Here is a 24,581-nt window from a genome sequence, read left to right on the forward strand (position 1 = left end):
AATTTTCTCGCCCGGGAACCAAGAGCCCCAAAGTCCTGGACCTGGGGTTCCGTATGACTTCACCTATGGAACTCCACCCAACCCGCAAGAAGGATGTACTTCGATCTCACACGCCACATCCCCAGATGAGCAGTCGCAATTAACGCCCGGGACAGCCCAGCTTTCTGATGGCGGAGAACAAGGAGAAGACAGGGACCAGAACGGTATCCCGCAGCCGCAAGCAAACGACAATCCGCTCAGGACCGGTCAGCTCCCGGTCATCTCGAATTTCCCGCTGGACTGTCCGCAAAATAACAATGGAAGCGCCGGAACTGTTTACAACTTGTACTTTAAGGATAATAAAAACTCTTCTGTCAAAATCTACTTGTCTCCAGAGAGTCCTGGACTGACGCGTGGCGTCGAGGAGTTGAGCTTACAAGACTACGCCAAGCCTCAATGTCCAGCGGGCAGCTATTCCTGCCTCAAAAACATGCTGGATCCGAAAAATCTAGGTCGAACTGTAAACTCTGTACATGTATGCTCCAGCTGTAAGGAGTTCCCGCAACAGCCACGAAACAACACTCCGAGGACGCAGCCAGAGGAGCAAATTCCCCTTGATCAGGACAACACGACACAGAACAACCCATCAGCGAACGAAGTTGCTCACAGGGAGGAAAACGAAGAACCGCACAGGACTGTAGACGAGCATCATATTGGCATGGAGGGCGCAGAAGGTAGCAACGCAGCCGGCAACAGCCTCCCGCCCCCAGCCCAGACACAAAAGCCTAATAAACCCGTACGCAGCGGTCTCATCAGCAAAGAGGCAACAAAGGTGGCAAGAGATACTGAGACGCACGACAGGCCGTCTTCCAATACAAGGTTGCAGCAAGCTAAGAAGGCTCCAGCAAGGCCCACGGCATGTTCTGGGCGCAAGAAGAGGGCAAGGCGTGACGATGACCTTGTCGGACCGGCCACGAAGATGGCGAGACCGGCTACATGTATCTCGAGGAGGTCGACTATGACTGCTTTACACAGAAGCTAGAGGAACGAAGACTGACAGGTGAAAGCATGCATCGAGTGATGCGGATGGACACGGGTCTGTTGGAGCGGATATATGAGGGGGTGCTTTTGATGTGAGGGTGCGGATGGCAAGAGTTGGAGTTTGTTGATTGTTCGTTTCTTTTCTTGTGTATTCGTGGTTTCTTTTTTTCGGTGTCTCTTTCAGTATACGGTGAGAGCAGTTAGTATGAGCATGCTTATAGACTTTATTTGGGTTTCCAGACCGATCGAAATGCCTAATAATCCAGTTTCCAGGGGCGTATACACACTGGACCACTCAAAACCGAGTCCGAGGGCCAGAAGTCGTGCTACTCCATCTGTTCTTGATAATCTAATCTGCTGTTGCGTGTGTTTAGATCTTGAACGGTAATCTAAACGGTCTGTTGACGAAGTATCTACAGATAATTTCTACTCCCCAAGAATATACAGCCCACCATCTCGAAAAGGCTTGACGTGCCCTATGGCTAGCATCTGAGACACTTCCACGTATACCACGTACGACTTCGACAGTACTATACAGAGTGCAGTATACAAGAGCAATTTCTGCTTCGACTTACAGGGTAATTTTAGTAGTAAGGCTCGAGCTATTAGCAATGAGTCGTGTATAGCATTACGTATATGGCATGCCGCATGATGTTAGTGTTTGAGACGTCTTTGCAGTAGTCTTGACACGATAATTGCTTGTTCCTGTAGTATTCTAGATTTAACTCCTGCGATTAGACTTGGCTATTACGATGACACATGATGCGTGCGATCCAAACTCTGCAAGGTTTAACCCCAATTTCGAACTCGAGCCGAATATCTGTCCTGACTTCGCAGGCCGCGTCAGATAGACGACTTGTGCTCTCTCAAGAAGTCCTCTTCTGCGGCGGTATTCGTTCGACCTAGCAGTGCATTTCGCGTGGGATATCTTCCAAACTGCTGAATCTGCTGCATATGCGCCTTCGAAGCAGGAACCCCCATATCCACCCACTTATGCTCCTCCTCACTCCCGCACCTAGCCTTCAAAGCCTCAAACAAGCAGCGGGCCGCAGTCAGCGTGACAGCACTCTCCTGGTGCATGAACGGCATGTAGAACGCAGAGGCCTGGATGACGGTAACCTTCTTGTCGAAGTCCTGCGCGATTGCTCTCGTGGCTACGTCTAGTGCTTTCCCGTCGGCGCTGAATGCATCTGGTGAGCCACGGAACAGGTTTCGTGAGAATTGGTCGAGCAGGACGACGAGTGCGAGACTTGACTCGGGCTCTGCGGCCCAGTGATCCAGCTTGCCGTCGCGGGCTTTCAATACGAGGTCGCTGAATTGCGCTTTTATTTGCTCGTCGAGTCCTTTGGGCGCTATCAGCCATTCCATGGGAGGGCGGTTGAACCAAAAGTCCACGACGTGCTTGACTTCGGGTTCCATGAGAGACAGCTTGATGACGCTCTGAGCAAGATTTCGATATAGGTGGGTCAGGTCTGTGGACAGCTTTACGTGTATTCTTTTTATATGGACCTAGGAGGATTGGAGTTGGGGCGTAGATTGATGAAATAGATGGTTCATTCGTTCATTCCTCTGCCAAGATGCGATGTCCAACTTTCAGCTCCACATGTCAGCGTGGCCTCGAAAGAAGTTCCGTATAATCCTTTACGTACTACATTAAGTATGTTGACCCATTGCGATACAAGTCTTTGTCAGCTGAATGGTTTAGATTGCGAGTGCGAGCTCGTTTAACTGCACTAAATTAGGTCTCTCCACTCGTCTGTCTGTACTATATATGCAAGCACGCTTATCAAAGTATGGCGAAGTATATTCGATGGATGCACCAACTAAGCTAGGCTGAGCTAAAAGGTGGAACTTGGTGGAAACCCAAGGCCAGCTCTGTGTACATGTCCATGAATTCATCTCCCAGCACAAACTACGTTTGCTCCCTGTGACCTTTGATTTTAATCCTTTCCTACATCGGTAAGTTCATCCTTACTGCTCAGAATAGTTTCTGCAACGTTACGATGAGTATGCGGTCAATGAATTGACCAGTAATGGGTAGACCGTAGTCGTTGATTCAATCAGCAGAAAGAATGGTGCCCGGAACCTTTACAAAGCAACCTATGAAGGGGCTCTATACACTTATCTTCATTGCCGACAAATTAGTCCGTCTTCCACTACTGATGATCCTCTACATCATACCATCGTTCCGTCAACACAGTCGATATGGCTACACAAAAGCTATCATCGTAAAGGCGTTCAATTGGTACTTACACGACGCAGGTGTCGTGGAGGTGAAAGTGCATCGGACTCTCGCGCCAGGTAGAGAGGGTAATAGATTCGTAACGATCAAGCCCTCATCCGAGTATCCCGGCATATTGTCCCAGGATCCAGCCATTGTACCCACCAACATTGGAGCTGTCTGGTATCCCGATGTACCCAGCGCAGCAGATCTTCAAAAACTTGTAGTCCTCCACATCCACGGAGGTGCATTCCTACTTGGGAGCGCCCGAATAGCCGATGCAGGAACAGGCTGTAATAGGCTCAGCAAGAACTTTGGCAATGCTCCGGTCTTCGCGCTGGATTATCGACTGGCCAATGAACCAGGTGGTAAATTCCCAGCTGCGCTTCAAGACTCGGTCACTGCGTACCGCTATCTCTTGGAAGATCTGAACGTTGACCCGCGTCGAATCATGGTGTCTGGAGACTCTGCTGGAGGTCACCTTGCTATTACACTACTCAGATACATCGTAGAGACCCCTGCTGCAAACCTCCCATCTCCTGCAGCAGCACTTCTCTGGTCTCCATGGGTAGACATGGTCGACACATTCGAAAGGCCAAACACCGACAAAGATCTCATTCCGGACGCATTGATACAGTGGAGTTTACGCGAGCTTCCTACAGAGACGTTTCCGCCAGAGCACCCGTATATGTCGACTATTCGACATCCGTTCAAGACAGTGACACCAATGTGGATGTGTGCAGGAGCCACGGAGAGACATTACTTTCGGCAAGTTAGGTTTGCGTCGAAAATGACGAGGATAGCAGAGAACGATGTTGGATTCTATGGGATTCCGGATCTCCCACATGGTTTCTTCCCAGCGCCCACGAATGATATCGACCTGGCCTATGTCGATGCTCAAAAGTTTGTTAGTGAATACGTAGAATTTTGAACATGTCTTGAGCTACGTTTGTTTCATACGATACCGAAAGATACCATAAAGACTATCTACAAGGGCACCTACAGAGCATGGCTTAATTTCGTCACTGCTCGCCGCGAGACAGATACTCTATCATATCCACTCACGCACCCGAGAATATTCTTACTCCGTACACCCATGAATAGCCTCACATTCGTCCTATTCTCCCTCAGCCGCCAAAGATTCGACGCAAATGTAGTTACACTGAAGATCTCGTGACATCGAGGGCGTGGATGATGGTGAGAATGTCACGAGCTTGTTCAGGAGGGTTGAAGCGTTTTTTGAAATTTAGTATGGAGGAGTGAAACAGAGACCTTTAGCTAGACTGGAGTGAACGTACTGATGATATGTCAACAGGAGAGCATCAGTCAAGCTAAGCAAGGAAATAGGGAAAAATAGGGGAAAGATATAGTGATAGGATACACGCAGAAAAACATGGTCTGATCAGCCTCTGCACCTCTGGATCGACCTATCCTAGTCCTGAACTCTACTACGTCTTATAAGAACATGCGACCTATATGGCTCAAGCCAACAGTCCACTCATGACGCTAGTGCATGTCAAAGATGTGAAAAGGCCTTGGAATTGACACGTAACAGCCTGAAGCAGTCATAATTCAACATCTTGTCAACCAGCTGAACAAGCCGTACGCTGAAACGGGCGAATAAGTAGACAGGAGCAACTGCTCTCGAGTCACTTAGATCTTTTTGGCTTCTGTCTAAAGCCTGAGACGACCTGCGTTGAGGGTCTAGATGAAGAAAGAATGCGGCGTCGTGATACCAACGTATCGAGGTATAGGATGCATAGACAACCTTAGCCCTACATTGCTCAGTAGATTGTCACGTATTCCTATAGGCGCTGCATATCGCAAGCAGGATTCTGTCGATAATGCGGATTTGACTTAGAGAGTAGTGAGAATTCCTGGTCAACCACTTGTAGTCATCCTTTAGATTGTGGCCTGGGATATTGAGGTCGTCCATGGTCCACGTTGCCTCTACCAGTCTATCAAATACCACTGCCTCATCATGACCAGATGCCTAATGCAGTTTAATCAAGCTAAGAAGCAAGTCTGCTATCAGACACTTTCAATGTTTCCATCAGCCCACACTATCACGTGACTAGATACAGCTCCAACTTTCATTGAACCGAAGAATGATGACGGCCCGTATTTCGTTTGAGGCGAATATAACATCAGTTTCTCCTATCTCCTTTGTATCTATACCGACATCACTAGTGCTCGCTAGAGACATTTTCATCTCTAGGGTGCCTCGGGTAGTTGCGTACACCTGCTGTTGACGTGTGCGCCTCCTCCTAAGTGTTCCAGTTTAAGTCCAGATCAGATGGCAAGACTGTCGTTGAGGCATTGATGATAACATAACTCTATGGTGTATCTCGTAAATTTCGAATTTTCCTGCCAAACTCCGCCAGTAACCCTATGCCGAAGCGCCGTACAATGCAGTATCCAAAAGTTGCGCAGACAAGATTATTTCTCGGGAGCGTCGGGTAGTCTTTCAACGACGTACTTTCCTTTCGCTACGCTTATGATCGGGACACCCGGAATTTTGCGTATTCTCCTCTTCAGATCTCGATCGTTTGTAGCAACCAGGTAGACTCTGTGCTTCAGAATCCGGTCGACGATGCAGTCGTCGGCGTATGTTCCTTTGTGGCTGCAATGCAATCGCTCCCATCGCTCGTCTCTGGCAATCCTGAGCGCAATTCGATATTTGGTCCCCAGTTTCTCCAATTCAGCCATGACACAATCGGTGATGATGGGTGTGACAGACGCATATAAACAGTCCATCAGAGATTGGAGAAGATCGAGCTTTCCGCGAACGGTATGTGAGAGAAAGTTGGTATCGACTAGGATTGAGTACGGAGGCTGAAGGGCGGTATTGGCTTGGAAGAAGAGCGAAGTTGGAGCTTGAGGTCTACAGTCCAGTGGTCAGTGTTTGTTCACGCTGTGACTTTACATTGGACCTCACATCTCTCGCACAAGTTCATCGTCCTTTTTCTTTGAGGCATCAGCGCCGGTGAGTTGATTCTTCTTACTGGTTAGTGTTAGCGAAGCAGGCCGAAGTTGCGCGCAGAGCTTATGCAATTTACAGTCGGATGTCCCGCTGGCCAATAATGCGCTTGGTCTGTCAAAGGTTAGTAGTAGTTCCAGAGAGTAGCTGAGCGAGTAATACTGACCTGGGCAAACTTGCGCGTACGTTTAGCGACACCCATAGCTGACGTGTGGATGTGAAATTGAAGCTTGACAGATCAATACACGATAAGATAGCCATAAATTTTCGGACGCGGGCGGCAGGTCGGAGGATCGGCACTGATGAGACGTTTGAGCCTCAGGCACCAAGGAGACAGGGCAGTAAGGCAGCAAGGCCGTAGGACAACAAGGCAGCAGGGACCAGACCCTGTACGTCATTTGTTATTGGTTAATCAATAAGTAGCCGCAGCTCCGGCGCCGTATCAAGCTAGCTGATTACTACTTCGGGCAGCTGACTGTGGCCACGCACCCAGCCCCTGCCTCGCTGTCTTGTCCGCTGGCCCCTGCCTCATGATAATTGATTATTGCCCTTGCCTGCCGTGACCAACAAGCTGTCCAGGGCTGAGCAAGCACAACACTTCTGCATCCTGTCGTGTCTTGTCGACTTCAACATTCGCCATATCCTCTATCTCATCCTCAATCTCGACTTCATTTGGGCGCAAGGCTGCGATTTATTCTAGTGAGCAAGCTTCGGCTCACGGCCTTCTGTTTGCTGCCCCAAGCCCTGCCGCTAACGCCCCAGACGGCGCGCCACGCGAAAAGTCATCTCCATCAGGAGTCGCATCTCGCATCCTCCCCTCAGCATTTCGACTTCACCTCCTCTGTACACACTCGTTTCAGCATACTCTCGTTATCTAGCCATCATTACGTCTTTCACCTATTACGATTGCGCAGACTTGCGCCCCGTAGCCACCCTATCCATTAAGCCTCGTCCTTGTCACCTCTCAGGCCGCTCGCTAGCCGCCCGTCAATAGGCCCACATACTCAACATGAAGACACTCGCCTCTGTCCTATACACTCTCGCCTTCATCCCTCTTCTCGCGACAGTTACACATGCACAAGATGATCTGCCAGACCTGAACACTGTGCCAAATGCCACTGGACGCGCAGAGTCGACTGCCGCTCCGGAGTCAACGCAGCCGCCGTCCTCTTCAGCCGAGCCTACATCGCAGCCTCCATCTCCGGCAGACACGGGTGCTTTTCATTTGACAGGTCTTCCTACGATCGCTGGGGCACTGAACCCCACGGTAGGAGTTCCATACACTGCTGATGCACCGTACATGCAAAAGTCCTCCTTGCCTGAAGGGACCGTTTTCATTTGTGTCGGTGCTGCGCTTGGCTTCCTTGGTGCCTGTATACTAGCATGGCGTGGTGCAGTCGCTTGGTCTCTTCATCGCTCGGCCAAACGTGCTGCTGCCGTGAACTATCCGGGCGAGAAGATCAATCTGCGTGGACCAAGCGGTGGTGTTTATTCCGGGGTTGCAGCCAGCTCGACTTTGACTCTCGATAAGCCAAACGTGCTTGCCAAGAAACATCTCAGTGCCGCGCCCTCAAACATTTCCAATGGCAAGCGAGCCACATCGTCCCTCTTCTTCTCCCCAACTGCAGGTCCGGGCCATCAATCGCAGAATCGCTCTTCCTCGTACCTTCCAGCAGGTTATTACGCCCCAGGAAACTCTACCCCCACAGGGAGCTCTGCCAATCTCGGTCAAGGTCCCAGTTCGCTATCTCTTAATCCTTCAGCTGCTGGTTATAATCGTGCTCGCAGCACTGGTCCGTCGCCACCGGGATCTCCAGCACTTCCTAGTCGCGATGGTTATCCCCGTGCAGCTCGTGGCCGAGACTTCGATAGCTTTTCCCGTAGCAGTGTGGTCAACACTGGTGATCGCAGCCGCTCAGTGTACGCTGGACGCCCAAGCACCAGCAGCCTCAATCTGTCGGTGGCTCCAGAGGGCCGAGCGCCGAGTGCATACTTGGAAGATCTGTTCGAAAATCATGGCAGCGGACCGCGCGAAAGACATTAAACGATTTTACTACGAGGTTACTATGCTAGAGTTAGCGTATCTTGTGAATACTGGCGGACACATGTCTCAATTAATGTATCATTGAGCAGATTAGCCAGCATGCACTCACATCGAGCGCAACATATTTGGATCATCAACTGGCGTTATATGGCCGATTTCAGGCTTGGTCCGGGCAGGAGATTTCTTTGCGATTTGTATCGCAGTAGTGGGCACGACGCCCTTTTCATGCTGTTGTAATTCTAGTCTTGCAATACTGCATCGCCCGTCAACGCACTGGGGCATTTAACGTTTTCGTCCTGCGCTATGTCGTGATTGAATGTTGCGTCTCAGTTGAATGATCTTGACCTGTGTAATGTGAAATGTGAAATATGAAATGTTCGGGAGCGGAACTGCGGAGTCGTGTTTGGTGGTACTGCAGCCATTCCGTCGGGACCGTTCAATGCATCGGGTCCATCCGCAGACACACATACAACTTCAAAGCATGCCATTACTATATCTTGGTTCAATGCCCTCATTATTACTATCCTATCGGTCCTTTGCCCCCCCCTGAAAATCGCGCACTGTGGATGTCCATGAATTGGATGCGATAGAGTAGGGATCAGACCACCAGACAGTCACGGCTCATTTATCGATGTTTAAAATGGGAATTTGGTGCAGAATTCCATGCCCCGACACGGGAGAGAGATAACGGCCATGACGCAAGTGAGTCTGCGACGACTATCCATCGAACGAGCCATGGTAGTACAACCCATGCTGAGCTTTTCGATGAACTGTGGTGGCAGGTAAATGTAGCATGATGGCATGGTTCTGCGGAGTTTTGTGTGCTGCGAACAGTGTTATGCTCAAGGATTCATTGGTGTACCTTTGTTCATGGAGAGTTGTATCTGGGTCTGACACTAGGTTCGGCTTGGTCTCCTTCGTCAGTCGTCGTGCTGATACTGCTTGCCTGAATTCCCTGCTCGTGGTTTTAGAATTGCTAAAGGAAACATACTGGCAATTTCCTCGTCTCTCCAGTCTATCCTAGAGTCGACGGAGGCGAGGTTGTCAAGTCCGGCATTCGTTCCCATGGTACATGTTGGCGAGTTCCTGCTTTCTATGCTAACGTATGAGTAGTAAAGTAGTATGTTTGCTACAGTAATTATATGGAGGAAGCACTATTGAACAGTCGTTGTGATGCCATATGATAGCCTTGCCAAAGAGGCAAAGCTCTCATGATATCTAGTGGGCAGTCGAAGCTTCTCGAGGCAGGACTATGTTCTCTGTGCCACTGTTTGTTAGACTACCTCGTGTAGGATCTTCTCATCACATGGCTTTTTCCCATATTGTTTCACGCAGAATTGCCAGCCTAATGGCTTCACCCTTTGTCCTTCGTTTCCTGGGCACAGTGTTGATAGTTCGTGTCGGGTGGCGGGTGGGAAGATTCTAGTGGTAAGACCGTACGAGCAATTTTCTCCATTCTAGACGTACTAGCTATATAGATAGCTCCTATATGAAATTTGTAGTTGGCCCTTGTGCTCTGATTTTTGCTGCTATCGCGCTCGATTTCGGGATCAGAAGCCTTCCCTGACTTTGCCTACGACCATGGGTGATTATTCCGGGTCCACGTACGGGACCAATTCTCATGTCGTTCGGAATCCATGATAAGTTCCGAAGCATATGCAAGTAGATATACAGGTCGGGTTTGTGGTTCTCTTGACAAAGCTTGTGTACATACGTTTCACAACCATGGTCGGAGGAGGACTCCCTGTTAGACCTTATCAATGCTCACCATAGGGATATATTAGGCTTCTGCTAGACCCTGCGCATCAGGGACTGTCGAGTACTGTGGGTAGCTACTAGTCTGAGCATATCCCAACAGTATGTGGGCTGGAACGTTTGAGGAAGCAGAATGCTGACCGCCAGAAACATGGCTTGTTGGGTTGGCCATGAGTATTGTCTTAGAAAGTCAATGCGTAAGTCTGCGTTTGGGCAGCTGTATACCTTCAAGCGTTATGTGAAGGCTGGTCTTTGTCTGAACCAGCAAAGTGACTGTAGCTATAGACTTGTGGCTGCTGGGTCCATCATGTATACTCATACTGCTGTGCATACGCTGAACTGCCTTGAGTATAGTCTGGATGGTTCGACTGATGGTTTTGACCGCCTTGGGTAGTATTTTGTTGTGGATTGACCTGAAGTTTTGATCGAACGTGGCATAGTACGAGCCATAGCCAGAAGAAGAGCTAGGTTGAGACACCATATTCCATAGGACACGTAGTCATGCCACTGCTCGGTGGTCTTAAAGCTCTGTATCTGCTAGTAGTGGCTCCGAGATCGCGATCCATTCCGTGAGAGCTTTGAGGCTCGAGTTCTGCTGCGAGTGGAATCACCTCAAACAGTTGTCAGACTCGATCGGGCTCTGCCTCTCCATGTGATTGACAGATGTAGCAGATCATGATTTGGAACGACGTACTCGTCTTCATATCCCTCCAGCGTTCTTGGTATCTTAGTTCTACGTGAAACCAAGACCAAGGTCGTGGTCGTTGGTATGCAAACCTGTCTAGGAGGTCTGGTATTTTGCCCTTGGGCGATAATCGGTCAAACCTCATGCAACAGTGCTCATAGGGCTGAGACTACAAATCCCATCGGTACGCACTGAGACATGTAGATCTTAGGACAGCCATAGGACTGACATGCGTTGGTGCTAGATCCCTCCATGGCAAGCTTGCGAAGATCCAAACAGGTGGAAAGGAGTAATTGCCTGCTTATCATTACTGGCTGCTTGTCTCTGAAGATAAAGACGTGATTCGTTCGCTGTTTGTCTCTGATTATGAAGAATGACCTACAGTGACAGAATCCTAACAGTACGCGGTTTCTCTACGCCTGTCGGAAGTCGCTATAAGGCAGACCCAGACATATATAAACTCCTCGTTATTCAGGCACATTGCATGGTGCACCTCCTCTCAGGGTCCTTCTCAGCAACATCTCAGTCCCATACTATCTTGATATGTGCAAATACTATGAGCACATGGTAAAATACCGTGAGTGCAAGAGGTCGGACGCAAACCATACGAAGCTGAAGGTGCATATTGTTCCGTGCGATCCAGGCGAGAGAATTCCGTGGTGCCTCGGATCCAGCTCTATTCATGGAACCTGCTGGGGATGTGGTAATAGCTTCTCTGAGTATCTTGCGGAATAATGCTGACACGGACTAGCCAAGAATCAATAGTCAACATTCATACTCTCGATGTAAAGCATCATCAACAAGGCTGATAGCACATACTTTCTTGCTTTGGGTTGCTGAGCTCAGCTCGTGTTTGCTAAGCTGAGAAGTAAGGATACTACCTACGGAAGTGTGACTCATGCATGTCGAGGCAGCAACATGAATCAGGGAGACATATGCCTCACGCTGCTCAGTATCTCTTCCGCGTCCTTGTGATGTAACTGAAGGCAATTGGCAATTAGATCCGCGACATTCTTCGGTTCTATCCTTGACAGATCAGGTAGTCCATTGTGCTTAATCTTCTCCATCTTCTCATCTGGATTCAGAAACAGCCCATGATAGAGTCGGATTCCGGTTGACATTTCGTAAAACGCAAGTCCCAACTCGAACATGTCTTCGGTTTTCCGCTCATCTGTCAGAGGCCAGGTCGCACTTGTGAAGTCCCCAAGGTGCACGTTGTATTCTTCGTCCAAGAAGAGATTATCACAAGTGACATCTCCATGAGCGACATGATTCTGATGGAGGAAACACAGTGCAAGTGTAGTCTGCTCGATCCAGCGTAATATAGTAGTATGGGATACGGAATTCTCGGGTACGCTGAGAAAGCGCCGCATTGAGTTGTTCCTTGCGTATTTAAGAAGTATTCCTTTGCCACATTTACTCTTGCCTTGGTATGTCAGAAGCGAGGGTGGCCTCTCTATCTTCGATTGGCTGAGGTGTTCGTAAATCGCGGCCTCCAATTTGCACCGCTCGTTGTCGTCGGAGTCGCCATGATAGAACTTAATCACTGTTTCGGTGCCAGGTATCAAGGCGGCCAATCCAGAGGTACCTCCTCCGATCAGATCTTCACATGTTATACCTGGAGGTAGCTCAACAACAATTCTTGATGCCATGGATAAAAGTCGCCAGTATAAGGAGAAACAAGGACTGAGCCTCTGCAAGCCTGTCGGTTATCCGGCGTGTGTAGTATATGAAGATGTACTACAAAGAGGAAACGACGTCGGCAAAATTCGTTGATGCCGACTTACGTCTACAGATCTAGTTAGCGTGGATTGGATACCATTTGACCTTTGTAGCGTTGGTAACATAAATTGTGCTCTATTAATATTACATAGTTTAGGGACCTATAATATCATCTCAATAACAAGAAGTATTATAATACCTCTTATACTCGGTATTTGTTATCTTTATATAGATATCTATACAAAGATACACGTATAGATACTAGCTATATTTTACTTTGTCACTAATGAATATCATACCAAGCAAACAAAGAGAATCCATGGCAGATGATCCACTCTGTGGTACGTGCGTCGAAGACGTGATGTGAAAGTACCACTTCAGCGCTGTGTCGACATCCATTCCATTCCACGGGCACACCGGTGCCACGCCACTCACGCTATCTGTGACTGTATCTTTCTTTCTGTTCTAAGAAATTGTTGTATTGAGTAGAAATTGAGTCTGTAAGAGACGGTTCAAGTATACAACGCTAACTACTAGTGTTACAACTATTCGAGGAAGTGTGAATGAAGTAAAATCTTGATGAGGCAGAGGTGAGGCTTGCTTCCATCAAAGTAGAGAGTTTTCATCAATATAAGGAGGAAAATGAGGTTCTGAAGGGCTTATTACAGTGAAGAGCCGGGCTCATAACCTATTCGAGGAAGTTTGAATGAAGTAATTGAGGCATTCAAAGTGTATTGTAAAAGTGTGTAGAGAACTAAGTCAGAGAGACTCAGAAGAAGACTATTTAACCGTGGGGACACTAGTCCCCTTTAGGAAGCCATGTCCCTCACTCATAGAACTTTCCTGCAACAACAACGAGAGTAGTTCCTTCCACATCTTCTGTGATTACGTCCTGTTCATCTTAGTAGCAAGCAGCGATGCAACAGACCTTCTAATGGGCATTGACCCACCCTCTCGCGTTAGAAGTCTTTCAGACCCAAGGGAGTCTCAAATGTGCGTATGACTCTCACACTTCTGGTGTTCCTGACTGACGTGAATCCTTGAAGTGGCGTCTGGATCCAGGTAATCTAGGTCTGTTGCGTGAGTGAAGTCCTCAAATAGACGTCTGGCTCCAACTTTTCCAGCTTTCTTACGCAAGTTGAATCACGAATTTGGCGGCTGGATACAAGTTTTACACAGTATGCAGCCGGTCGTAATCCAGTTTGAGCTCGAGTAGCACTTCCCAAAACCGATGCAAGATGATGGTATTTATACATCATGTATGATATGTGGTACGAAAATGATACAAGCCCTCCGCAGGAACTGCCAAATCCTCTCTTGGCTATACAAATTATGCCTCTGCTACCTGCCCACCACCGCCTCCCCCCTCACTTCATCTCCCTTCTCACCTCCTTCTCTCCATCCCCAACCACCTTCTCCTCACCCCCGTACACCGTCCTCTCCTTCTCTGCCTCTTCAGAGCCGCCCTCCTCCTCCCTCTCTCTCCTCTCCTCCGGGTCCAACTCCGTCGTCGCCTCACTCGCATTGTCCTGTGGCTCTTGACCACGGGACTTCTGCCCAACTCGGGAGCCTTGAAGGTGCCATCGGCGGTCCCGGACTCTATCGTACATAGGCCTCGAAGGCCGAGCAGTGATGGGGGCAGGGCGGAGGGTGATGTGTACCCATCCATCAGAGGTGGTGATGGTGGGCTCCGTGCCCATTGGAGCACGGCGGACGGGAGATCTTGGGGGAGGGGTGGGAAGGGAAGGTTCTTGGGCCATTAGTATTGTAAACCGTGTAAAGCTGTGTTAGGAGGCTGACTTTTGGGCTCAGAGGCCCGGGCAGTTGACAAGGAGTTGTTGGCCATCTTGTGGATATAGTGTGTGTGGTAGTGAAGATCTATTGTTTACAGCGATGATCAGCTTACAGTACAGATTGATAGTAGGGTTTAATTGCCAGAAGCTCTACTGGCTATGCCTGGAATGAGTAGGGTAACTTACGATATAACGTTTTCCTTGAAGTTGATGTATTTCAAGTGTGTTGCTTGTTGGAGGAAATCTAGAGGAAGTGAAATTGTGTGTGCTTTTATGTGTGCGTCTAGCGGTAAGGAAATGTCCGCCAAGACAATGTTCACTGTCAATACTTCAGATATCTCTTCCTGAAACAGCATCACCTTGAGCTAGCTCCTCGAAAGCATCTTTTCTACAGACATCACAACTTCGACGAGCTCGTCTGAGCAGTGTTTCTCCAAGCACTTACTGTGACATGGACCAGATACAAGTGGCATGCCAGAGCAAAGGATCCAGACCCCTTTTGCCCTCGAAAACAGATCAGAAAAACAGAGGCACCTTCATCACAAAATCACACGACAGGCTTTCACTGGCAGATCTTGACTTATCCCGTCTACCAATCAAACACCAGGCATCACGCTTGACGATATCAAAGAATCAGAAAGCAAGATCGTACTCTTCCATACTTTCATTGCAGTCCAGACAATGGTTCAAAGAAAAGCTATCATTTAAACCATGAAACCAAATACTCGTCAAAGACCATGTTTCCTAGGCAAGCAGAGCACACGACGACCGGAATATAGCTTCTCATGAGCTTCAAAATGCCAGTAAAGAAACATCCGTTCAACAACAGATCACTCGACGAAGGATACTGGACAAAAGAAGAAGAACACACAACAACGCAAGAAAGAGACTAGAAAAGTCGACCAGTGACCAGCCCTGCGTTCAAAAGCAGTGTCTACAAGACTTCATATAGACACTGTATGCTACTCATCCACTGTACCTTCAGGTACCTTCAGTGTACCTCATTAGCTTACCGATCTACGCAGCAGATTCTCCTGATGACGTAGGACGATGATGAGACCTACCCTCAGGTGTTTTTGTCCAATGAGATGAACATTCCTTTGAATAACCCACTTATGTCATACAGAATCAGGCAGAACCCAAGAACACACTCCTCGAAAGCGACATATAAACACCACATCACTCAAGACTGACTCGCAAGTCATTGTACAAAGTTCCAGAAAGACCTAAACAAAGAGACACAACGACACCTAGCCACCACGTAAAAGATTGTAACAAGTCTCAAAGAGTACGAAAAACAAACCGAGTACAGACCGAACCGCAAACGATCATGATCGATCCCACCGAGTTGCTGCAAGAGAAAAAGAGTGACTAGCAATCATACCCCCAACACAACATCCCTACATCAGAAACACTATGTATCAAGGGATAGAAACAGTAATATGCGGAAGCAAAGTCTTGACGCCGAATACCTCGTACCCAATGACTGGACCTGGATTCCTGGAACAACAAGGAATACACAGCAGAGAATAAGATACGATTGACGACATCAAAACCACCTGGATGTGAAATCAAGATCTATGAGCAAACTAGCGATAAAAGAAAGATATGAGAACCGCAAAAGCATCCGTCGGAAACGACGATGATACCAGATCTCACCAAGAGGCAGCGATGATGCCTGAGGCAGGCCTCCACGGAGCACTCGCCGAAATCACGACTTCAGCAGCGAGATTCTAGATCCTGAATACTTATTAGCGACGTATGACTGAAACGATATAATCTAGAGACTTGCTTCAGGAAGTAATACTCTAGATTATCGTGCTGAGGCTTAATCCTAAGGACTCCACCAACACCATGCGCTCAGGCCTCAGGCCTCAACCCACCCTCACCCAAGCATCACCAGCATCAGCAACCCAACAATCCAGCAGCTCACCCACAACACCGCAATAAACCCCCCAAAAAAGCCCATCAAACAATCACCAGCAAACCCATAACCCACCTACCAAGCAAAAAAAAAAAAACCATATACCACACAACCCAACTCCACGCAGCACTCTTTCTACTTAAGCAGTAGTCAAAAACCCAAAAAGAAGCCTGCACAGCAGCAGACTCGAACAGCGCCCCAAAAAATTCTCCAAAAAATGTGTTACTCTCTTTGATTAAGCGTGTCATCCTTAGTGCAGGGGCCATGCTAATCTTCTCTGTATCGTTTCAAATTGACCAAATGCCCGAAGGCGAAGACTGCTGCAGTTGAGTAAAATATAAAGAGCTTGCAAAAGGAAGTGTGGGTGTGTGTGTGTGGGAGGAGCGACGGCGGTTGGCAGAGTGGGCCGGCCCCTAGGCAGGCGCACCACAGAGAAGCGTGCACGGTTGTGTGCAGGGGGCTCTGGCGGGTGGGTTTGGGCCAGTAGGTTTGCAGCTATCTCATCATGCGGGCTTGGCTGAACCCGGGGACCTGGAAGTTAATATTTTAGCACGCCTAATTACCTGCCTGGCTAGGTAGGCTGCGCTGCATCGGATTTGGGTGGAGTACTGCGCAACTGGCGGAGGGAGCAGAAGAGAATCATTACACGCAAAGCAGCGCAGCGCAGCGCTTACGACGATGAAACCCATCGAAGACGTACGTCCACTCGCATGATATCGATCCAAGTCTATTGTGCCGCGGACGGTTACGAGTCTGGCTCTACATCCAACATTTGGGTTAGGAGGCACGACTTCTTACAACAGGCTGTGTGAGCTTTGTATAGACCTTCAAGCCTGGACTCAGTCTGAAAGAGCAAACATCCTATTGTAGTATATTTTGGGCGATGCACTGTCTTCACTCTTAATCACATGACGTGACTGCCAGGATTCATCAAAAGGGCTCACTTATCAAGACAAGGTGTGAGAGGAAACCCTAGACAGCGAACTCAAATGTGAGAAGTTACAATTTCTCGTTTTTCATTCCATTCATTCATTACGAATCATCTGACTCATGTCCTTTGCAATGGCATTTGCAGAGCAGTTGTTGCAATCACAATACCAGCCCTTGCCTTCAATACCGTCCGTATGCACGAACTCATAATAAGAGTAACGTGTCACTCAGCCTCTATATGTGCATTCACCATTATCCTTCTATATTCCCGTTGCGCCTTGAAAGAAAGAAAAATCCCCCTTGGGATACTCCCGAGATGCCCTATTGTGACTGTACTCTGTACAGATGCTGAAAAGATTCAAAGTGTACCGTCCGCCGTGGGCAATTATGCAGTAAATACTAGATCAACTAGAAATGAATATACGTCGCTGTGTTTGTGTCGTCCGGTTGTTTCCATGTCGGGGGAGGGAGAGAACTGATGTATATGTACAGAATTGAGGCGTTACGGCTATCTGGGCGAGCCGGTCGACGGTTTGCCTATGTGGTGGATGTGGCCATCCGAGACGGTTCAGATCCGTGCCGTATCGATTATTTCATCTTCGCTGCCGCACGGACCATAAATGCGAAATCGTCGGGTGTCTCCTTGAGCAGTGTACCGTTTCCGGCTTGACGACCGAGAATGTCCAGTACACCATTTTTGTCGGTATACAGCTGTGCTTCTAGGCTACTCAGAATACCAACGGCAGCACGTGTAAAGATTCGATCGCCTTCAAAGACCATGGCGTCCCAAATGCGGCACGCATTGTCTACACTCATGCGTCCAATCATAAGGCTTTCGAACATGGTGCCAAGAAATTCATCGGGGTGGAGGCGCAGCTTTTCGAACAAATGTGTGTATAGGGTGGGGAGCTTGATGTGCATGAGCTTGAGAACGTTCTCATACGCATTCGTAATGCGCGTAGCGTCGCGAAGAAGAATTGACATGGGCATTTGACGATTGAGAATGTTGGCCAACGCAATGAAGGCATCTGGCTGGTCTAGGTTGAGTACAAAGATTGCACCGAGGTTCTAAAGTAGTCAGCATTGTAGAATTGATACGCGAGACATAAACGGTACACCAAAAACATGGTATTCGGACAAACACCAACACGGGTTCTAATATTTGGACGGAATTGTAAGAAATAAACTTACAGCCATGCCAGGAAAGAGGCTGACATCCGGGCGGTACATTGAGTATGCCATCAGAACGTCACGTAGGGGTTGATTGCATGGCATACCATGTTGGAAGAGCTTTTCGGTGGGATAGATGTCTTCGATGAGACGGTTTAATCTCTTGATAACCGGTTGGTCGATGTCTTCGCCCTTGTTCAAGCGAAATTGCTCAGTCGATTTTTTGAGAGCGCGATAGTAGCTATCATGGGTGAGCTCCAGTTCGTTACCGATACCCGTTGCCCAGACGCGACCACGGGCAGCAGGAGGAATCCCCTTCCACCATAGTTCACGAACACGCCGATCTTCGCGGAAGTCCTTCCAATTCGGTATGATAAGATGTTTCCATATGCCAACTTTGGAGGCTTCCTCGATGTCTTTGTTCTCAAGATCAGCCTTCAGCTTCGACATTCGTTTCTTCTCTGTGATAATCATGTCAGCTACGTCTCTGAGGCGTTAGTAGGGTCCCATACCTGCTTCTTGCGCGGCTGCCATGATTTTCTTGTATTCTCGTAGATGTTTCGCTTCCTCTTCCTTGGACTTCGGCGGTAGATGGCTTGGCCGCGTTCGAGACAAAACTGCTTCTTTTTCTTTGCTCATGGGCAGAGGGTCCATCATCATGCTTGGCTTTTGGATCGGGGGTAATTGAATCTTGCTCGACGAGCCCCGCTTCTCTACTGAGATAGGTCGTGCACCTTGCTGGATCTCGAGCTCGCGCTGTGCTTCTTTCTCCGTGGCATGCTCTTCCAACGCAGCAGTCATGACGCGCGCATCATCGTCCAATGCAGATAGCACAGATGAGTATGATGTTGTTCGTGACGGCTGTGGAACCTCATCTAAAGATTCCATAGGTGGAGTCTTGGCGCTCAGAGAAGTGTGCTTATATGTCTTTGAATCCGGAAACGAAGCAGGGGCAGAAGCTCTCTGGCTTAGGTATGGACTCAGTGCCGTGCGTGAAGGCGATCCACTTCGGGACGGGTTCGGCGAGGGGGTTCGATCGTAGGGCATCCGCGGAGAGATGGGAATATTGACTACGTATGCGTCATCGGGTATATCGTTGTCATCATTCTCTTTCTCGTCGTATTCAGCCTCCAGCTCCTGTGCAGATTTCCGACGCGTTGATTGCCATGACGTTCGACGACTAAAGCTCAAGGATGGCGATGCTCCTACAGTCGAACTAGAACTCTGGCGGGACGAGGTAGAGCCACGAGAGGATGATCGAAAAGGTTGAACCTGCCCGGCAGGTGAAGGTGAACGCGATCGATGCACAGCATGGATAGGCAGCGAAGTTGAAGAAGTGGTGAAGCCTCTACGCACGCGACCTGGTGGCCCAAGGGACGGTTCTCGCATGGCTCCATTGACTTGACTTTGCAGATTAGGATATGCAGGCCGCTTGGCAGAATTTGTGAGGTCTCTAAAGCTACCACTTCTGGAGTTCAATGAGGTCATTGAAGGTCGCTTGTCCAAGAGCCTTCGCTGAGCACCAGATGAGAGCCCAGAGATGCCTGGATAGAGCATCTCGTTCGACATGCCCCCATTATGTAGCACAGAGCTCGAGCCATGATGGGTATCGTCCAGGCCAATATCCTCAAAGTGTGAGATGTCGGTTGGGCCGGCAATGTCGGACAGGTTCGAGGAGACGATGCTGCTAGCTCTTGAACTTTTGGAGGTTGTGAGATCCGGAGGCGAGGCTGAACCAGCCTCGTAAGGCATGCTGGACATCTTGGACACATGCATGGGCGCTACCAGCTGTCGTACACGTGCTCTGGCACCTAGTGAATCTGGCGTGGAGAGGGCTGCTTCGGGGGAGAATAGAGAAAGTGGCTGGGTCTTGAGGTCGAAATGTGCGTGCGCACTGTTGATCAACGAAGTGACATATTCGTGCTGTGGAAACGAGTGGAGTTCTTCGATGGTACAAAGAATTGATTTGGAGTCGGGCCTATTCACTGAGTAGGGCAGCAGGATCGTGGGAGATTGGTGTTTGTAGTGATCTGGGGGCTCGGTCGCGAGCAAAACCAGAGATGTGAAGGTCATTTCCGGTACCTGGCACTGCCTGGTAGCTATAGGCGATGCAAGTGGGGCCCCTGAGCCTGAGATGAACACCAGCCTGTGCGTACTCGTGATCCCCGGTCGCCTCACGGTCACGGTGCGGTTACCTAGGAACGCTGAAGACGGAGCATGCTGGTGAGAGATGTTGGGGGAGAAACAGTAATTGCAATTACAAAAGACAGCACAGGCCGTGAGGGGAGAATCGGGGATATTGTAGAGTCGACGAGGATTCGGGAACTGAGGGGAGGCGGGCAGGGCGTTTGGCAGTGCCCTTGCGCTTCGCAATAGTATTAGAATAGCTCTTGCGCGCCTCGACTCAGCAACAACACGCAAGGGAGCAAAGACGACACACTCGAGGTCCAGAGTTGCGCTGCAGCACGCTCAAAATGGGGAGGCTGGGAAGCCTGGCTGATTGAGGATGGGATTTGTGCTGCAAGTTGTAGTTTGAAATGTCCGAAGGCTGGGGAGTCTCACTATGACCTTGATATGGCGGTGGCTGGTTAGTACTTGGAGATTCCTCAACCCTCAACGTGCACCACCAGTCAAGGTGGATATATTGTTCACCAATTGCCGTCGCAGTTCAACGAGGCTAACTTCTTGAGTGTCCCACCTCCAATACATGGTGCAGAATGGAATGGAGAACTCCCCAGATTTCCCGTGTCTGTTCCCTGATCGCAGCCGTCTAACACGCATCTCGATCCAATAGCCAACCAAAACCGGCTGTCGGACAGGGAGGTTGACGACGCCGCTCTGTCAAGCTAACGTCATAGATCGAGATAATTGTCTATACTCTACGTCCAGTCTCCTCGCAGTACTGAGCGCCATTAATATGCATAAGATCCATCGCCCGTATAGATCCTGCGAGGCTCCACACCATGTTGAAGTCTATCCTATGTCGAGCTCCGAGGAGCTAAAGAGCCTGCTTCCTCTACTGCTCTCTGCACCATTTGTCTCTCGGCGATGTCCTCTGGCCTTGTCATTACCAGTTGCACCTTGATCCAGTGCAGAAAGTCGCTGTAGTGTGTCTGTCGACGCTGAAACGCCACTTGAAAGGCTGTGTATCCTACCCTACGCAACGCCGTTAGAATCTGCTACGTTGGTGGTCTCACAATAGACACATGCTGGAACATGACAGCGAAGAAGGCTCGTGCGTACAACGGCGCATCTCAGAATAACAATAACCTTTTTGGCACTTCCGGACTTGACACTTCTGACGATTTGCGACTCACCATTGCACTTGTCGCCGGCAGATCAGCCTCGCTCGAGAACTGCGGTTGGCATGACGCACTTTGAGATAGCCCAGTATGACTAGGTCTTGGACCGTCTCTAGATGCGCGCGAAGAAGCTGCATGTTAGCTTGAGTGCTGGAGTGCATTCCTGGTCAATCGCCGGGCGGCTGAGCCCCACCGGCACAGCGCCCGGGCCGCTTAGAAGGACTTACTGATAAGCAATCGAGATGCGCCTTTCCGCCCCGCTCCTAAACACTTGAGATATTCCCAACATGTCTCCGCCGACTTCCTAAACCCGTAGTAGAGATTCGACAGAACTCTCCATCTGCTATTGTGACTGGCGTCAAGGAACATCTGCTGCATCTGGATCTTGAACCCGCTGTGCGTCGTGCTCGTCAGTGTGCTCAAACACCTCGCTACGAATGAGCAGACTTACTTCAATGTTTTGCGATGGAACGTTTGCCCCGGGACTCTAGACATGTCTACAGTTAACGCGTCCCCTGCTGCTGTAACTAGTTTCAGTACTGATTCTGATAATCTACTGCATCCAAGAAGGATCTTACTAGTCCCTACTGGTCGCTCCGGATTCTTCTGCACTTCCAACGTGGCCGTGTCGATCAGAATGCCGCAGTATGGGAACTGGCCGCCAGGGCCTATCTTTGCAAGACATGTATCATTCACTTTCGCAGGAAAGTTGGTTAATGATTTCTCCTTCTTGACTTGGACTCCATATTCTTTCTTTCCATCATGCATAGTCTGCAAGAATCGTTCTGCTTTACTCCTGTCTGTCGTAATAAGAAGGAAGTCATCGAGTAATCTCATAAGCATGCTATCTCGCTCGGACGCGAACGAGAGATAGTCCTGCTCCAGCTCGGCATAGAACAGACTGCACAGGAGTGTAGACACAACGGACCCTTGTGGTATGCCATTCTTTTGCCGGTAGAACCTCCTCCCAATCTTTACCAAGTTCTTTGTGAGATGCTCTCGTAACAGCGTTATCACACGCTTCCTGCGATCTGGTCGCTGTACCGAGAGGTCGACGAGAATTGTTTGTGCTTTTGTAAGCTCGGACCCCTTGTGCACACGCTGGTCAACAGGTCCAGCAATCGATTTGAAGCGTGTGACAGGAACTGAAGCGTGGTTTAGTCCGGTAAAATAGCGAAGGCCATCCGCTGGTCGGATTTCAGCCTGTTTGTGGACTTCATATTCTTCGGCACTGATGAGGTCTTCGACTATTTCTACAAGTCGCTGCTGGGGTATAGTGTCAAAACATGACACCACATCGACCTTGCAAAAATATAGTCGCTTCCCCCAAAGACCATGTTCTAGAAGATTACTTTTGAACGTCCGCAAGCGTGGAAAGATATCTCCGACCGAAAACAAAGACGAGCCTAACCTCTCCGGATTATTTGTCTGGGTAGTATGAGCATAGTTCCATCTTTGGTGGTGGTAACTTCACCTTCTCATAGTTCAGCACTCTAAATGCCGCGGCCAATGTTGAATTGATGCTACATCCCAGGATGACCCTGCCGTTCTTGTTGATCTGCATTCGTCGTTTGAGATTCATGATAGGACGTGCCCCAAATGTTTTCGGCAAAAGTCTAACGTGGCTGTATCCTAAGCATCGCGAAGCCATTATTTTGGACGCACCCTCTCCCTTGATTTCCTCGAACATATTCACCTTCATGAGGCTCAATGAAGGCTCAGCTAGCATACGCCACACATCATGACGGTAATAAAAAAGCCGCTGCTTGTGTACATTTGATTCGGTAACGTAGAAATTTGAGCGAATCAGCGGGATTAGGATTGAATCGAACAGGTAGTACACAAACTCGTGCAAGATTTCTCGTCGCTTGCCTATATCGCTCGCCGACGTTCTATTCTGTCTTGGGATATGAGGAGGTCGCAACCAACACATATCGTGTACCTGGCATAATCAACTGTCTGAGAGCACCTGCAGAGTAATCACCACTTACCTTGAGCTCCTGGGTTACCTGATGTATCGAAAGACTCTCACATCGACGGAGGCCTATGAAACAGTCGATATAGCGCATTATCGTGTAATAGTTGTGCGTCAAAGTTTCATTGTCTCCCCAGAAATGTGATGGTACCACTTTTGTGATGATTGCTCGACAGAACGCAGACACATGCGAGATAGGAGAAGCAAGGTCAGTGAAGGCGACCTGCGTGTGAGGTATACTATCTCGCAAGGGATCGGAATACGTGTCAGTCCCAGCTTTACGAAAAGTCCTAGGACAATTACGTCGCCCATGGTCTACGTTGTCTAAAGTCTGTTGCCGAGTACGGTTAGGACAAGGACTCCAAAAGGGAAACACCCCTTACCTGGACAGGACAGTAGTAACGCAAGACCTCTTGATACACACAACGTCCATGTCGTCTATGAAGATTTCTAACTAGCTGCGCTGGGTGCCCTCGCAAGCGCCTTGGGATGTTTGTCTTTAGTCTCCGTATGGTGGAGGCTGATCTACCGACGTACTGTCGTGATATCTCTTTCTCCCGGAGTGTGTAATCTTTTTGTCCAAGAGCCGTGTCTCGAGAGTCAATCTGTGAGACAAAGGCGTTATGGAGTCCAAACTGGCGAGGAAACATGTATTTCAATAAATGGACGAGCTGCTCCCGATCATCCAGGTCCACAAGACGGTTCAAAATGTCTGAGGTAACAGTTAAGATTGTCAAGCCTGACTCACATTGTTACTCACGAATACGCTGCAGGCCAAACCGTACTTGTCCGTTTGAAATTAAGGATGCTTTAGCATACATCATCCTGGATCTTATGAATTTAATGTTAGTAGGTCGTTTGATAGGTACAGCTCCTAATACTCGAGGTGGTAGGGCTTTCAGATGTAGTCCTGTCGTCCGCTGGAGAGGTGCTGAGGTCTTTAGTTCAATCAAAGGAGTTCCTACTATTTCAGCGGTTACAGTTATTGGGTGATCCTAGCAACTTACCACTAAGTTGATAATAAAAACCACGGCTGGCCTCAATGGGTATAAATATACCA

At 48.9% G+C, this 24,581-nt stretch overlaps 12 protein-coding genes across 12 annotated transcripts; 5 read left to right on the top strand and 7 right to left on the bottom strand.

Moving 5' to 3' along the window:
• Nucleotides 1–25: 25 nt before the first annotated feature.
• Nucleotides 26–1,234, top strand: EJ05DRAFT_511873 (uncharacterized protein). Its single transcript, XM_033748279.1, has one exon. The coding sequence runs from the start codon at nt 470–472 to the stop codon at nt 1,019–1,021; it is 552 nt and encodes a 183-aa protein (XP_033599588.1). The 5' UTR covers nt 26–469; the 3' UTR covers nt 1,022–1,234.
• A 460-nt stretch (nt 1,235–1,694) lies between these two features.
• EJ05DRAFT_477359 (DUF924-domain-containing protein) lies at nt 1,695–2,725 on the bottom strand. Its single transcript, XM_033744233.1, has one exon. It carries the CDS (start codon nt 2,437–2,439, stop codon nt 1,864–1,866), a length of 576 nt encoding a protein of 191 aa, XP_033599589.1. The 5' UTR covers nt 2,440–2,725; the 3' UTR covers nt 1,695–1,863.
• Nucleotides 2,726–3,092: 367 nt separating this feature from the next.
• Nucleotides 3,093–4,172, top strand: EJ05DRAFT_487118 (alpha/beta-hydrolase; the record flags this gene model as incomplete). The annotated part of the gene is made up of 1 exon (XM_033745591.1): nt 3,093–4,172. The coding sequence occupies one exon, from the start codon at nt 3,093–3,095 to the stop codon at nt 4,170–4,172; it is 1,080 nt and encodes a 359-aa protein (XP_033599590.1).
• Nucleotides 4,173–5,680: 1,508 nt separating this feature from the next.
• EJ05DRAFT_493529 (FCF1 small subunit) lies at nt 5,681–6,423 on the bottom strand (the record flags this gene model as incomplete). The annotated part of the gene is made up of 4 exons (XM_033746128.1): nt 5,681–6,125; nt 6,180–6,245; nt 6,301–6,335; nt 6,388–6,423. The coding sequence occupies 4 exons, from the start codon at nt 6,421–6,423 to the stop codon at nt 5,681–5,683; spliced, it is 582 nt and encodes a 193-aa protein (XP_033599591.1).
• Nucleotides 6,424–6,799: 376 nt separating this feature from the next.
• On the top strand, nt 6,800–8,547 carry EJ05DRAFT_477360 (uncharacterized protein). Its single transcript, XM_033744234.1, has one exon. The coding sequence runs from the start codon at nt 7,231–7,233 to the stop codon at nt 8,263–8,265; it is 1,035 nt and encodes a 344-aa protein (XP_033599592.1). The 5' UTR covers nt 6,800–7,230; the 3' UTR covers nt 8,266–8,547.
• Nucleotides 8,548–8,949: 402 nt separating this feature from the next.
• On the top strand, nt 8,950–9,403 carry EJ05DRAFT_56829 (uncharacterized protein). Its single transcript, XM_033749762.1, has one exon. It carries the CDS (start codon nt 9,059–9,061, stop codon nt 9,287–9,289), a length of 231 nt encoding a protein of 76 aa, XP_033599593.1. The 5' UTR covers nt 8,950–9,058; the 3' UTR covers nt 9,290–9,403.
• A 2,225-nt stretch (nt 9,404–11,628) lies between these two features.
• EJ05DRAFT_501677 (kinase-like protein) lies at nt 11,629–12,357 on the bottom strand (the record flags this gene model as incomplete). The annotated part of the gene is made up of 1 exon (XM_033747140.1): nt 11,629–12,357. One exon carries the CDS (start codon nt 12,355–12,357, stop codon nt 11,629–11,631), a length of 729 nt encoding a protein of 242 aa, XP_033599594.1.
• Nucleotides 12,358–13,794: 1,437 nt separating this feature from the next.
• EJ05DRAFT_501678 (uncharacterized protein) lies at nt 13,795–14,273 on the bottom strand (the record flags this gene model as incomplete). Its single annotated transcript, XM_033747141.1, has 2 exons — nt 13,795–14,177; nt 14,228–14,273. The coding sequence occupies 2 exons, from the start codon at nt 14,271–14,273 to the stop codon at nt 13,795–13,797; spliced, it is 429 nt and encodes a 142-aa protein (XP_033599595.1).
• Nucleotides 14,274–16,149: 1,876 nt separating this feature from the next.
• EJ05DRAFT_477364 (uncharacterized protein) lies at nt 16,150–16,449 on the bottom strand. Its single transcript, XM_033744235.1, has one exon. It carries the CDS (start codon nt 16,408–16,410, stop codon nt 16,189–16,191), a length of 222 nt encoding a protein of 73 aa, XP_033599596.1. The 5' UTR covers nt 16,411–16,449; the 3' UTR covers nt 16,150–16,188.
• Nucleotides 16,450–17,112: 663 nt separating this feature from the next.
• EJ05DRAFT_56901 (uncharacterized protein) lies at nt 17,113–17,653 on the top strand. The gene has a single exon (XM_033749763.1). It carries the CDS (start codon nt 17,269–17,271, stop codon nt 17,551–17,553), a length of 285 nt encoding a protein of 94 aa, XP_033599597.1. The 5' UTR covers nt 17,113–17,268; the 3' UTR covers nt 17,554–17,653.
• Nucleotides 17,608–18,146, bottom strand: EJ05DRAFT_56976 (uncharacterized protein). Its single transcript, XM_033749765.1, has one exon. The coding sequence runs from the start codon at nt 18,062–18,064 to the stop codon at nt 17,663–17,665; it is 402 nt and encodes a 133-aa protein (XP_033599598.1). The 5' UTR covers nt 18,065–18,146; the 3' UTR covers nt 17,608–17,662.
• Nucleotides 18,147–20,587, bottom strand: EJ05DRAFT_56975 (uncharacterized protein). Its single transcript, XM_033749764.1, has 2 exons — nt 18,757–20,587; nt 18,147–18,705 (listed from the first exon to the last, which is right to left on the bottom strand). Exons 1-2 carry the CDS (start codon nt 20,315–20,317, stop codon nt 18,230–18,232), a joined length of 2,037 nt encoding a protein of 678 aa, XP_033599599.1. The 5' UTR covers nt 20,318–20,587; the 3' UTR covers nt 18,147–18,229.
• Between the last annotated feature and the right edge of the window lie 3,994 nt (nt 20,588–24,581).

The sequence above is a fragment of the Pseudovirgaria hyperparasitica genome (assembly GCF_010093815.1).
Source record: "Pseudovirgaria hyperparasitica strain CBS 121739 unplaced genomic scaffold EJ05scaffold_10, whole genome shotgun sequence".
Taxonomy (NCBI): Eukaryota; Fungi; Ascomycota; class Dothideomycetes; order Acrospermales; family Acrospermaceae; genus Pseudovirgaria; species Pseudovirgaria hyperparasitica.

Bases quoted from the DNA above. Each gene is read 5' to 3' on its own strand.
- EJ05DRAFT_511873 (XM_033748279.1), top strand. From the start codon at position 470: ATGCTGGATCCGAAAAATCTAGGTCGAACTGTAAACTCTGTACATGTA.
- EJ05DRAFT_477359 (XM_033744233.1), bottom strand. From the start codon at position 2,439: ATGGAACCCGAAGTCAAGCACGTCGTGGACTTTTGGTTCAACCGCCCT.
- EJ05DRAFT_477360 (XM_033744234.1), top strand. From the start codon at position 7,231: ATGAAGACACTCGCCTCTGTCCTATACACTCTCGCCTTCATCCCTCTT.
- EJ05DRAFT_56829 (XM_033749762.1), top strand. From the start codon at position 9,059: ATGATGGCATGGTTCTGCGGAGTTTTGTGTGCTGCGAACAGTGTTATG.
- EJ05DRAFT_477364 (XM_033744235.1), bottom strand. From the start codon at position 16,410: ATGGCCCCTGCACTAAGGATGACACGCTTAATCAAAGAGAGTAACACA.
- EJ05DRAFT_56901 (XM_033749763.1), top strand. From the start codon at position 17,269: ATGCACGAACTCATAATAAGAGTAACGTGTCACTCAGCCTCTATATGT.
- EJ05DRAFT_56976 (XM_033749765.1), bottom strand. From the start codon at position 18,064: ATGCCCATGTCAATTCTTCTTCGCGACGCTACGCGCATTACGAATGCG.
- EJ05DRAFT_56975 (XM_033749764.1), bottom strand. From the start codon at position 20,317: ATGACCTTCACATCTCTGGTTTTGCTCGCGACCGAGCCCCCAGATCAC. The intron at 18,706-18,756 runs GTATGGGACCCT...TGATTATCACAG, and splicing joins GGCAGCCGCGCAAGAAGCAG to AGAAGAAACGAATGTCGAAG.